General features: G+C 38.2%; 1 protein-coding gene across 2 annotated transcripts in view; it reads right to left on the bottom strand.

Moving 5' to 3' along the window:
- Positions 1-14,264, bottom strand: part of SPHKAP (SPHK1 interactor, AKAP domain containing) — a gene marked incomplete at both ends in the record, with an annotated part of 105,495 nt that overhangs the window by 32,339 nt on the left and 58,892 nt on the right. For both annotated transcript variants that reach the window (XM_082657677.1, XM_082657678.1), the window contains 3 exons: positions 1,580-1,835; positions 5,947-6,081; positions 8,055-8,114. In XM_082657677.1, coding sequence (XP_082513803.1) covers positions 1,580-1,835; positions 5,947-6,081; positions 8,055-8,114 — 451 coding nt within the window. The remainder of the gene's footprint in view (positions 1-1,579; positions 1,836-5,946; positions 6,082-8,054; positions 8,115-14,264) is intronic.

The following is a 14,264-nucleotide window of genomic DNA, read 5'->3' as shown; positions in this document are numbered from 1 at the left end:
TCCCTTCGACTACCATCTGCACCCTTGCCAAACTCCTGGCAACCACTGATCTTTTTTACTGTATCCATAGTTTTGCTTTATCTAGAATACAGGCTTTTCAGATTGGCTTATTTCATTTACTAATATGCATTTAATTTTCCTTCCTATCTTTTCATGAATAGCTTGTTTCTTTTAAGTGCTGTATAATATACCTGCTATTACATTTTAGATAGCAGGTTTCCATGAGTCTAAAATAACATTTAATTCCTAAAGATGCTTTACAGAATCAGGTATCTTTATTTTTTTTTAAATAGCATTTTGAATGTTTCTTTAAGAAAAATGAATCCGAAAAGTCTTTTGAGTTTCATTGTGGACTGCCACTCAACAAAGTGGCTTTCAATGCGGGGTACAAATGCAAGTGCTAGCTAGAGTGCGGGAGGGCATTTGGGAGCTGAGGGCTGGTCACCATGTTTCAGGGAGAAAGTAACACAGACAATTGTGTCTTGAAGCTTCCCAGTGGGTACAGGAGGAGAAGGGAGGACGTTCAGGTCACCTAAATCATGGCCTTGTTGAAAGAGTTACTCTAAAGTTGGCACAGGATTTGCCCCAAGGACAGTGGCAACAGCATATGGGGTATCCCTTCCTCTGTGGGAAGAGGAACCCATTGTTCACTGAGCTACAGACATAGACGTAGAGAATGGACCTGTGGACACGGAGGGGAAGGGGAGGGTAGGACGAATTGAGAGATTAGGATTGACATATTACACTACCATGTGTAAAATAGATAGCTAGTGGGAACATGCTATAAAGCACAGGGAGGTCAGCTTGGTGATCTGTGACCACCTAAATGAGTGGGATGGGGTGGGTGGGAGGGAGGTCCAAAAAGGAGGGTACACGTGTATACATATAGCTGATTCATTTCATTGTACAGCAGAAACTAATACAACATTGTAAAGCAATTATACTCTAATTAAAAAAAAAGAATGAATAAATGGAAGCTAAGCACTTTCCTGGGTTATTTCCTTCTGTACTGACAACAATAAGAGTTAAATATAATAAATATGTATGGTTAAATGATATATATATATAACAAACATATGGTTAAATATAATAGTGCTAAGAGCACTGCTATACTCCCAAATTGTGGACAAGGAAACAGGGACTCAAAAAGACTGGATAACTGGCCCCAGGTTTCACAGCCTCAAAGAGGCAGTGCTAGGATTCAGGTCAATCTAACTCAGTTTCAACTAATACATGGTTTTAATGGAAAATTTAGGGACGTTAACTTTCCTCCAAGTGATAGTCTCCATCTCTTGGCAGGCAGGAGGATTTTGTTTAAAAACACATAGATTTCCTTCAGCATCCCTAAGGCATCTTTAGGGAGAATGGGGCCATCTAACCATTAAATCTGTTAAAGTGCCTCTGTCAGCATCCCCACTAGTGTTTTCTTACTCTCTCTCCCTCTTTAAACTCCTTAAGTGAAGGTTGTGATGTGTCAGCCAAACTGATGTGGCCTGAAACTTTTCTGAAATTTAACCCAGACATTTTTATACGGTGACTAATTTCAGGATGCACATTCGTTTTATTGGAAAGTTCTCACCGTTCCTATATTCTTCCACGTCGCTTTCCTCCTCCAAGTGCTCGGATGCGGTAAGAAAGTCTTCTTCAATTGAAGACAAGGAACAGTTTGTGTCATCCTCCACTTTTAAGATGTTTGTTTCCAGGTGGAGCTGCCGCTCCTGCACCAGTTCCAGACCAATCAAAAATTTGTTGATTTCAAAGATGATGCAATTGGTACTGTTTGGTCTGTTCCCTCTTGCACACTGGACCAAACAGATATCTGACAACCAAGGACACTGAAAGCAGAGAGAGAAAAAGGCATTTGTTAAAAGAGAAAATATAAAACCATTCCCTCTGACCTTTCTTCTTCTATCAGTCTCTCCTGTTAGAAGGAATGGGGACCTTTAAAATATTTGGAATATTTTCTGGGCTTTTATTGATGAACTGCTTGAAAAAAATTCAAGTGGTGCTTGGGGAACACAGGGTACCCAGGAGAAAGTTTGACTTAGTGGAAAATAGACTAATTATATCACATATTTTTGTTCTCTCCTGTCAAAGCAAAAATTGCCCTGGGCAACATTTACCAGGCACTGAAGACCTTACTCAAAGTTATTAAAATAGGAGAGAGAGGCCAGAACAGAGTTGGACCACAACTCCACTGAAACAAAAGGCAATTGGGTTCTTAAGAGCTGGCATAGGAAGATTGACATCCATCTGTGTTTGTTAAGGAAAAGTAAACTTTCTTGTATCTTCATGCTGAAAGTAGTCTTGCAAATTGGAGCAAAGTGCCCACAGAAGTCAGGCTCCCACCCTTCCACAGAGACAGGGACACTAGCTTTGCTGATGGTTACATTTCAAAGAGATGGGTCCTAGGTCCCTCAGAAAGACATTCTTGGGTTGTAAAACTGGCAAAAGGCTTTTAAAACAATTTACATCTCAATGGGGCAGAGAAGTAATTTATAACGATGTTTTCTAAAGTAAATGTTCTGAGAAAAGGGAGGTTTAGGGCCTGGAGTCAGAAGGAAGGCTGTCTAAAGTTTAACCAAGCTGAGGGGAAAGTTCAGGCTGTCTTGGGCACCCCTCTTGATTAAATTGAATCCCAGGTTCTCAGATCAATATCTTTTTCTGCCTTGGTGATATTCAATACAACTCCTGCCAGTATTTCAGACGGACAGCAAGTATTTTCTCAATTACAGTTAAACTTTATAATTTGTATTGTTCATTTGAAGAAGTAGCCAAAATGAGATTTAAAGAAATCCCCTGGAAGTGAACGAATTCTGTCTAAAGGATGGGCATATGGGGACAGCAGTGAAGGAGGTCAAATCGTTGGCTGGTGTCCCACCGAGACCTGTTAATTCTGTTCAGTTCCAGGGTTACAGACCCTCTCCCTATTCTCTGCGACACATTTTCACTCTTCATAGTGTTATTCATTAGAATAGCAGTAAAAAAATGTTTCGATTGCCCACGCACAGATTACTAGTAAATCACAGACATGTCTTGTGCATTACAAAAATGAAAACATTCCTGTAAGAGGAACAATATGCTTATTTATAGTAATTTTTAAGAGAAAATTATCTGAATGGAAACAACAGTTAGTGGACAAAGGGAAGCGAAATAAACTTATCTCAAATGGAATTCAAAATGTTTGGAAATATTTTATGTCAACGGGATTATTTAAAACATGCTGACTGTGGTTGGAGTTACTTAAGTCTCATCCTAGTTAACTTGACATTTTAGAATCCTTGAGTCTGAATGTATGTGTGTGTGTGAGCGGTGAGGATGTGTATATGCAGAGGAACACATACACGTAGACATTTATACTGTATTTCTGGAGTTTATCTTTTTCTGACATAAATATCATTTATCAATCTCTTCGATTGCATATTATAATTAGAGTAATTCTAGGATAGATGATTATAAAATGAAAAATTCAGTAATTCTCTAAGGGTCCAGGGATCCCTAGGGGGCTCAGAAATAGAACTTATCTCTGTGCTTATGTGATTAGGTCTGTTCTCAAGGAAGGTGGTCCATAATCTTGCCTTTCAAAGTGTGGGTAGTGTACTAGCAGCCTCAGCAACACATGGGAGCTTGTTACAAATGTATAATCTCAGACTCCACCCCAGACCTACTAAATCAGAATCTGCATTTTCAAGGAATCTTTTGGTGATTCCAACATGCATTAACATTTGAGAAGTATTGGTCTATATCTTTTATGAAATTCACGAAGGATCTGTGCTCCCCTAAATGGTGAGGACCCACTGCTATAGAGTAATGAGAGCTGGCTTGATTAATTTTCTTTCCACTGAATTCAGACATAATATACTAAAGTGAAATTTGATAGATACTTTCTGAGTGCCTATTATATGCAAGGTATGCTGGGAGGTACAAACATGAATCAAATAATTACTCTAGGGGTTGGAGCATAACATACTCCCAGTAGATCAGACATGAATAAAAATAAAGTTGAACCGTAAGAAGTTGTCAGATTTGCAGGTCAAGATTATTGCATATTGTCATTTCCTATCATTTAGCCTAAATATAAATAACAAAGTGAAATGGGGTAGGAATCAAAAGAAATGTTAAGAAAGCAATATGAGCAGTTAAATAATACTTCAAGATAGACTTAGGGAAAGGAGGTTGTTATTAAACATTCAATGTTACACCGCTGTGGTACCCTTAGGAAGAAAATGTATTTTCTTTACAATCTTCTTGAAAGTAAATAACCATCCTGAGAGTCTTAGGTAAATGATGGCAAACAATGGAGCCTGTAAAATAATGGCAGATATTATTATATAATTTTTATGATAGTCTACTAGGTGTCTGCATACCTTATGACCTTTAATGCGAACAATTTTCTATGAGGTGTCTGTTGCTACTGCTCTGTTACAGATGAGAAATCAGAAGCACAGAAAAGCTGACCGATACTTTCAAAGTCACAGAAATATAACGTGAAAGAGCCAGCAATGCAATCCAGGTCTGCTGGACTCCAATTCCTGTGTTCTTTCCAACTCTCCTCACGGAGAGTTTAATTAGAAATCGTTACTGACAGGCCTGGTGCCGAAACCACTCTTAAAACTAAGCTTTGAAAATTGCTTTTGGTTATCATGGTTTTGCCTAGTACAAAGAGAGGATACTTAGAGCTGTTTATTCTCTTTTCCAACAATTCATTTTTCTCACTAAGGAAATGTGTCATTAGATTGACGAGGAAGAATTTTGTTCTAGGCTTGATGAGCAAATTGTAACAGGCTGTGTGTAGATTTTCATTAAGTATCTGGAGTACGGCAAGAAATAGTGGATGGACCTCTGAATTTTTTGATATTTTGAAGGATTAAAGAATAAAAGAAGATTTAAAAACGTTCCAGCAAAACTAAAACACAAGGAAGAGAAATTTGTTAGAGGAAAACACATGCTCATTATTTTAAACTGGAGCTATCACTATCAACATACCTTATTTGAGAAAATTTGCGATCTTTTATACAGTATGTCTTTAGAAATCTTTCATGTGTTTTTCTGTAAATTGGTTAACCAATTTAAAATTTTAAAGTTTTCTTCAGTGTTATAATGATATATCTAATAATGAACATTAGTAGATTGAATGATAATAATAGTATTTTAAATTCTACTTTATTTTCAGTAATCTTCTTTTATTCTGGGAACTTCATTTCTGGGCCTAGGAAACTCCATTTCCATCTTTGGGGCTGCTATCCTTTTTTTTTTTTTTTTTTTTTTTTTTTTTTTTTTTTTGCGGTACGCGGGCCTCTCACTGTTGTGGCCTCTCCCGTTGCGGAGCACAGGCTCCGGACGTGCAGGCTCAGCGGCCATGGCTCACGGGCCCAGCCGCTCCGCGGCATGTGGGATCCTCCCGGACAGGGGCATGAACCTGCATCCCCTGCATCGGCAGGTGGACTCTCAACCACTGCGCCACCAGGGAAGCCCTATCCTATATTTATTAGCTTGGCTGGTATGATATATCCTAAGAAATAAATAGTATTTGGAAAGAAGAAATTGTGCGATTCTAGGACCACAAGGTATGAATTAGAATTTGGCTATTGTTCCTGAAACAGAAGACAATTCTGTTTTTGATTATCCGGTAGATTTGTAGAAAACCAAGCTAACCAACCAATGCCTAGTGTGTCTGCTTTAGTTTAAGTGCAACTCAGCACCATAAACTTGAGAAGATAACACATGTCAGGAGTTGATGTAAGGAAAACTCTGTCAAGCTATGAGGGGCAATATTTAAGAGAAATACAAGTAAAGCCTATTCTTGAATACAAGGACATTTTTGATTCTTATGCTATGAGAGTCTATGTATAGCATCTATTTGGGCCTTGTACTGATTTGTGTCAAGAGCTGACCACAGATAACTTATTACTAGTGAATAGGTTATCAAGAGCTTATATTTCTTACCTGCGAAACTTCAAAATCTGCCTGGAGATTTCCAGATGTTAACCCACTTAGGAGGACAATTTCATTTTCTTTTGGCTTTTGGACGTTCATGGAGCTGATAAGTTTTGGAAGATCTGGTGAGACATTGACCAATTTCTGTAGAACAAGAATCTTTATTAGCTTAGATGTTTTATTTTCACTTCCAAAATACTACCCCAAAATTATTTTACTTGCAAAAATAATATACTCAGTAACAATGCATAATATAGATTACTTAATCTATTAAGATTATTACTAGAAGAGATTGTATAAAATTGAAGCATAAGGTTTAGACGGGAATAGAAAATTTCCTAAACATAAAGATTTAAACATTTTTACTTCTAAGTTTTCCGAAGGAAACACTTAATGATTATTGTGACACCACAGTTATACATGATAGTTTGGGAACTTTTTCCTTTAAATCCTTGAATAAGAAACCCGTTAACTAATAATGATGTGTTCTAATAAAGTCAACAATAATATTAATAATAAAATAATTACTAACATTGATTTTTCTGTTTGTATTGATTACAAGGCACCATTAAGGACTGTACATATGTTACATTACTATCTTCAATCACTGCAACACCCCTATATGGATTGTACCACTATTACTTTCCTTTCACTCATAAGTAGCCTCAGATCCAGAGAAGATGAGATGAGTTCCTTGAACACCTTTATGTAGCTTATTCAGTTTATGTATACCCTTAGGCATAGCAGAAGGTGGTCTCAAATCACACCTAAGTGCGTTAAATACAATGTTCTTTTTATTTCTTTTTGCTTTAGTCTTTTATTGTGGTAGACATATATACTTAATTTTCTTTTACATATCAAACAAAAGAATATCAAAACCTGAGAACACAAGCAGGGAATACTAAGAGATTCATACACAGCACAGATTAATTAGAAATACACATCTACATATGCATTTTATAGATTCTAAAAATGTGATTTCCATAATATTACCAAATTTCCATTTCACATATATTTAAAAATTAATATCTGTAATCTATTTGCATATTTAAATACTGTAATAGCTGTCCCAAAGATCACTGCTGAAACAGTTTTGTTTTCATGAAGATCACATTAATCAGAGAAATGAGTAGGAAAAAATGCTGTTAAGTTATAATGCGTCTTTTCTATGTCATAAAGTTTGATGGAAACACAGTTCTTAAGATGTCAATTGCTTTGGTCCTTCCTGCTCTCTCTTTGATGTACTCTGCACCATAATTCCATCAAATGAAATTATATGTACAATTTCTTTTGACGATCTCTCCAGTACTACACTGATGAGTGCTATTTTGGAGCTCAGTGGAAGTCAATAATAAATAATCTGTATGGGCAATTGAGCTGGAGAACTTCAGGTGCAACATCATCAAGAAGAGAACATTGCGGGAGTAACTGAGTAACTGCAGGTCTACCATAGTGTGATAATCAAGTGGCAAATGGTGTGCTTTTATTCATTAAAGAGTGTTACACCAAATAGTGAAATCAAACCATCTTCATCTTTGGGAATGAATCCTTCCCACTGTAACCACAGGCTCTAGTTCCGAAGGATTGAGTGGGCCTTCAAGTTGTTGCATGCTGTCAAGGATTTACATCAGGATCTTACAACCTTGGATGAGCTTGGAACATTTAGCTGCTGCAGAGTGCAAAAAGTTTGAGTCCTAGATGAGTATAGGGCTAGGAAACTGAGGTTAGATATAAAACATTTGATGAAAGCAGCAGGAAGGACAAAGCAGAGGGAAGAGCTAGCTGGTATCAAGCGGGTTTTGCAAAAACCTTGGAAAAGTCATCACAGACAGAGTGTTTGAGAGTGGAGAAGGGAAGAGTAGAAAAGCCACTCCTAGGCACTGGCAGGCAGGAGAAAGCATCTGTCTACTGGGAAAAGCAAGTTTCACAAATATAAGGAGGGCAAGCTGTGTAGGAAAGTGACAGGAAAGGGGTCAGGGAGATGGGCTGTGATGAAACCACCTAATTAAAGAGTCTCCTACAAAGTGAGCATCATTTAAGTGGAGTCATGTTAGTTCTCTCATCAGTACAGCCAGTCCTTGAAGTGAGTTCCCAGAGAGCCCAGTTCCCAGTGCTACCTGCTGCAGGTGCTCTGTACTGCATGCATCCTTGTTCACGTCCAGGTTCACAAAGCAGACCTGGGAAAGAGGGCAAATATTGTCAATTAAGTGAAAAACATGACAGTCATTTTTTTTTTTTAAAAGATGTTGGGGGTAGGAGTTTATTAATTAATTAATTAATTTTTGCTGTGCTGCATCTTCGTTTCTGTGCGAGAGCTCTCTCTAGTTGTGGCAAGCTGAGGCCGCTCTTCATCGCGGTGCGCGGGCCTCTCACTATGGCGGCCTCTCCTGTTGCGGAGCACAGGCTCCAGACGCGCAGGCTCAGTAGTTGTGGCTCACGAGCTTAGTTGCTCCGCAGCATGTGGGATCCTCCCAGACCAGAACTCGAACCTGTGTCCCCTGCATTAGCAGGCAGATTCTCAACCACTGCGCCACCAGGGAAGCCCCATGACAGTCATTTTTGAAGAAAGCAGGAATTAGTTTGGGGCAAATGATTAGAGAGTCGTACATATCTTGTGTAGTTGATCTGGCCTAGAGACAGCCATCTTACCTTTGGGCGTCTGCACCCAATTCCTACTCATAGTTCCAACTGATCCCACCAAATGCCCTCCGTCTTTCATGGCCTGACAAACAAAACAAAGTCCCTTTGTATGGAACCAGTGTAACAGTCCCAAGAAAATCTTCAGGTTTATAAAGTGTTGTCAAATCTCATGAAATAGGAAAAAGATTTGTAATACTCTCAACCTCTGTTTATAATTGCAACAAACACTTCTTGCTGTTTCCCTCTTTCCTCTTACTTCCTGCTCCCTTTCTCCACCACTGTTCATATCATGTACGATCAATGGATTTCTCTGTCTCATTGTTTTAGTTAATTTTAATGTATTTCATCTTGTTGTAGAGTTTACCTCTTCTGTAGCTATCTTAAATAAGTGTTTGAATACGTAAGAGTATGAAAACAACAGCTACAAGATTAAATAATAATTCAGAGCAACAGTAAAAGAATTGTACAATTTAAACACATCACATAGATTAAACAAACCACCATGGGCATTCAGATGGGAACGGTGAGAAGAAAATTTTAAGAAAATTTGCAAAGAGACGAGATACGTTATTGAGAGATGAATAGGATTTTGGTGGGTAAGGAAAGAGGCTGACGTCCCTGGGAGGTCAGATAGTATGAGTAATATTTGGAGGTAGGAAAGAGCAATGCCCTGTAAAGAAGCAGGGAGGGAGTCTGGTTGCAGCAAAGTCCTGGATAAGAAAAGTGTTAGAAATAAGGTCTTGGAAGGTTCATGTTAAATGAGGTCATGCAAATGAAGTTTTACAATATTTTACTAAAAATCATTCAAAGGTTTTTATTCCTAACATGTCGATTTGATCATACAAAACTGGATGAGAACATTAATTATCTGGGTATTTAGTCAGACGTTTGGACTTAAGTAGATGCCTGCAAGCATATGGGGGTTTCTGATTTCAGTTAGTCGTTTGAGGTCATGGTTTCTTAGAGTCCATTCTTTTTCTTTTTGAGGGAAAAAGAACTATAATTGAAAGATTTTGGGAAAGGCCTTAAAAACTAAAATGGTTATATACTGCTGAAGTGTAAAGATCTCTACTGTCTTTATCCCAAGTATTGGGAGATTTCTTCAAGTTTCCTGGGCTCAAAATATCTTCGCAGTGCATCCTACAGTATTTCTTCTTAAGAATAACTCAATGGGCATTTGAGGCAAGGAAGGGCATGAAATGCCACCCTCACTCTCATTCAGAGGTTCTCTTCTTTTGGGTTAATAAGATGGGTAAACAGGGAAGATTCAGGCCTGAGTCCTTTTGCAGACAATGCAAATGGAAGCATAAATAGTAGGTGATGCTTGGAAGGGGTTCATGATCTAGAGGAGTTTGAGAATATTCATATAATGATAGTTACTTTGCCCTTGGAAAACTGGTTCAATATCCATTAGTACTCAGGGACTTTTCTTCACATGCAGCTGGGATGACAGTTATTGAATTGATTAGACAATTTTCCATTCACCTTAAAGAAAGTTGCATTACCTGGCCCCTGGGCATCACAAAGCTCTATTATCTTATTTCCCAGTGGGAGAGGGCAAAGCAGAGAGACCAAAGAAAAGCATCTATAATAACCACTTATCTGCCCTCCAATATTGTCTTTAGTTTCTGAAGATGAACAATTTTTTCATTAATTTTCTGCTACAATGTGAAACTCTACCTATATTCCGAGGAAACCGTCCATACTTGCTAGCTGGGCCAAGACCAAAACAAAGCAAGACATAAACCAACCACTTGCTTTTATTTAGTTTGTATATATTTCTGCAGCTTGGTGGTCGGGGAGGTTTTTAGGGCCTGATGTACATCCAATTTTAGGAGACCTTCTTTTAGAAAAAGAATGATGAAATTCAAAATTCTAAATTAGATGTGAACATGAATATTTATTTATTTAGAAGGAGAAAAGAAATCACAAAAAAATCTCAAATTTAAAAAGATTGACAATAGAAAGCCCAGAGATAAACCCACACACATATGGTCACCTTATCTTTGATAAAGGAGGCAAGAATATACAATGGAGAAAAGATAGCCTCTTCAATAAGTGGTGCTGGGAAAACTGGACAGTTACATGTAAAAGAATGAAATTAGAACACTCCCTAACACCATACACAAAAATAAACTCAAAATGGATTAAAGACCTAAATGTAAGGCCAGACACTATAAAACTCTTAGAGGAAAACATAGGCAGAACACTCTATGACATAAATCACAGCAAGATCCTTTTGGACCCACCCCCTAAAGTAATGGAAATAAAAACAAAAATAAACACATGGGACCTAATGAAACTTAAAAGTTTTGCGCAGCAAAGGAAACCATAAACAAGACCAAAAGACAACCCTCAAAATGGGAGAAAATATTTGACAATGAAGCAACTGACAAAGGCTTAATCTCCAAAATTTATAAGCAGCTCATGCAGCTCAATATCAAAAAAACAAACAACCCAATCCAAAAATGGGCAGAAGACCTAAACAGACATTTCTCCAAAGAAGATATACAGATTGCCAACAAACACATGAAAGGATGCTCAACATCATTAATCATGAGAGAAACGCAAATCAAAACTACAATGTGATGTCACCTCACACCTCACAGAATGGCCATCATCAAAAAATCTACAAACAATAAATGCTGGAGAGGGTGTGGAGAAAAGGGAACCTTCTTGCACTGTTGGTGGGAATGTAAATCGATACAGCCACTGTGGAGAACAGTTTGGAGGTTACTTAAAAAACTAAAAATAGAACTACCATATGACCCAGGAATCCCACTACTGGGCATATACCCTGAGAAAACCATAATTCAAAAAGAGTCATGTACCAAAATGTTCATTGCAGCTCTATTTACAATAGCCAGGACATGGAAGCAACCAAAGTGTCTATCGACGGATGAATGGATAAAGAAGATGTGGCACATATATACAATGGAATATTACTCAGCCATAAAAAGGAACGAAATTGAGTTATTTGTAGTGAGGTGGATGGACCTAGAGTCTGTCAAAAAGATTGAAGTAAGTCAGAAGGAGAAAAACAAATGCTGTATGCTAACACATATATATGGAATCTAAAAAAAAATAAAAGTCACGAAGAACCTAGGGGCAAGACGGGAATAAACACGCAGACCTACTAGAAAATGGACTTGAGGACACAGGGAGAGGGAAGGGTAAGCTGGGACGAAGTGAGAGAGTGGCATGGACATATATACACTACCAGATGTAAAACAGCTAGTGGGAAGAAGTCGCATAGCACAGGGAGATCAGCTCGGTGCTTTGTGACCAGCTAGAGGGGTAGGATAGGGAGGGTGGGAGGGAGACGCAAGAGGGAAGAGATATACGGATATATGTATATGTATAACAGATTCATTTCAGTATAAAGTAGAAACTAACACACCATTGTAAAGCAATTATACTCCAATAAAAACGTTAAAAACATTGTAAAGCAACTACACTCCAATAAAAATTTAATTAAAAAATAAAAATAGACTGACAAATACCACAAACATGAGAGCTTTCAGAAAAATGATATTTTAATTAGTAAACTGCCCAGTGCACCTCCATGATCCTTTTTCTCTACATTTTTGGCCCCATACTCTGATCATCTCTTCATATAAAAGCAGTTTTACGACATCATTTTCTCTAAAGAGAATCGAAAGATAATTTAGTCTTTAATACTGTTGATTTAAGTTTTTTCAACTTCGCAAACTTTTATTGATAATATCTTATACATTTTCCAGGTGTTGTCAAATTTAGTGAGAAACCACTACATAATTTCTTTCCTATATGGCTTGTTATATATTCATTCATTTTAATACCATTACAAGTTTGTGCTCTACAAACATAAAAATTTGGATAAATTCTCTTTTGTTTGAGTCCTGTTAAAAAAGAAAAAAAAGTTCATGGTTCATTTATAATTTTCAATGCTGTATTATCCAATTTCCCACCAGGAAAGGACTTCTGTGTTTTCTAGGCACCAAAGAGAACCCCGTCTCGTATTTATAATTTTACATGTTTGGTGACTGGAAGAGTTCTCCACAGACTAGCTTCTGGCACATAAACCTTCTTTTCTCTTCACTATTTTATGTTTCTGGTATTGGGGATGGTAGGACACCTCATATTGTGAAACTGTCTCTGATCTAAAATCTTCAAGCAGCAATGTCTGGCTGAGTCCATGATGGGGGCATTCAGGAAGCCATTCCTACATGTGGATGGCTAGCAGTCACTTAACTATACATGAAAGTGATCTCAAGCAACATAAATATATCTCATGTAAACACTAATCTACTCAATTTCCCTTAAGCTAGACCACACACATGTCTGTGGTCACTCTGATGACCCTCCACACCAGAAGAGCTAAGATGTAGTGAGAGTCTGAATGGGAGGAGACAGTTGCAGTTAAAATGTCTTCACTTTGAAAATCACACAAACATACAACCATGTGAGTACCTGGGAGTGGGTTCTATGCAACCAAGGAGTCCTAAATTTTAAGCTTTGATAGTTTTACAGTAAGTGCACTTCATGGTGAAATGTTCTCTGTGATGAGAATGCTCTTAGCTTATGCTCACCCTCTATGACCGTGGGCTGTTTACTTGAGATTTAGCCATCTTCCGTTGCTGAACTCCAAGTGGAGAGTATAAGACAAGACTGTCCAGAAGGGCTGGGGATTGGTGGGTATGGGGTAGCGGTTGTGTAGGTTGATGAGGGGACTACGTGCTCTACGTCTCCGAGGTTTATGGCTTGGTGTCAGGTGCTGAGAAGACAAACAAGTATTTTTCTTTCTCTCAGGGAGTTATGGTCTGCTGAAAGCAGAACACATCCCTAACACGATGAACATGAAGTGCTACAGAAGTGACAGGCCTGTGTGCTGGTAAAGGAAGTTGGGAAAAGGGGACCCATCACAAATGGCATCTCAGAGAAGCTGGATTTGAAGTAAGCTTGGAAGGCAGGCAGGACACATTTAAAAGCAGAAGAGGGAAAATGACACTAACAGTGCATGGATGGTTTTCCCCTGATCAGCACCTGTTGGGTAATGCTAAGAGGCTCTGTTTTAAGCACAGGCTGAGTAGAGGGAGAAGACAGAGGCTGTGAAGTCCAAGGCGAGAGAAGCTTCCTTGAGAAACTCCAGAGTGTGATCAAAGTGGGTGGACAAAATGCCTTTCTTTCTGCACAATAAAAGACTCTGGTAATAATAGCAGACTTTTTAAAAAGAGTCAAATGAAAGAGGAAGTCATAATTTTGTGATACAGTTCCTGTGCAGTAAGAATTGAGGGAGACCTGTGGGTTAGAGTTAGGTATTTCCTTTCTTACAAACGAGGCCGCTTCCATGTTATTACAGGAGGATATAAGGAAACTTGGTAATGGGAAGTTAAAATTTCTAGAGGCTTAGGGTGAGTGTTATGTGTGATTAAAATATTAAAGCCTGGGACATTATTCATTACGGTTTAATGGGCTGAGTATTGAAAGGGGTCCCTCAGGGTCTGGAAAGAGCACCGTGGGCAGGGAGGTTGAGGCTGTATGTCTGAGACATCAGCCAATTAGGAATAAGACGTAACTACTCTGTGTTGACTCTGTCTCAATCTGGAGTGATGTTATTGAGTTAACTGTAAAATGCCTGAATGTGCAAATCCAAATATGTCAAATGATACAGGGAAAGATTTTTTTTTAAAGTAGGCATGTTTGTT

Source organism: Grampus griseus (genome assembly GCF_964374135.1).
Source record: "Grampus griseus genome assembly, chromosome: 7".
NCBI classification, from domain to species: domain Eukaryota; kingdom Metazoa; phylum Chordata; class Mammalia; order Artiodactyla; family Delphinidae; genus Grampus; species Grampus griseus.
Note: the sequence above shows the minus strand (reverse complement) of the source record. Positions and strands in the feature narration are given on the sequence as shown.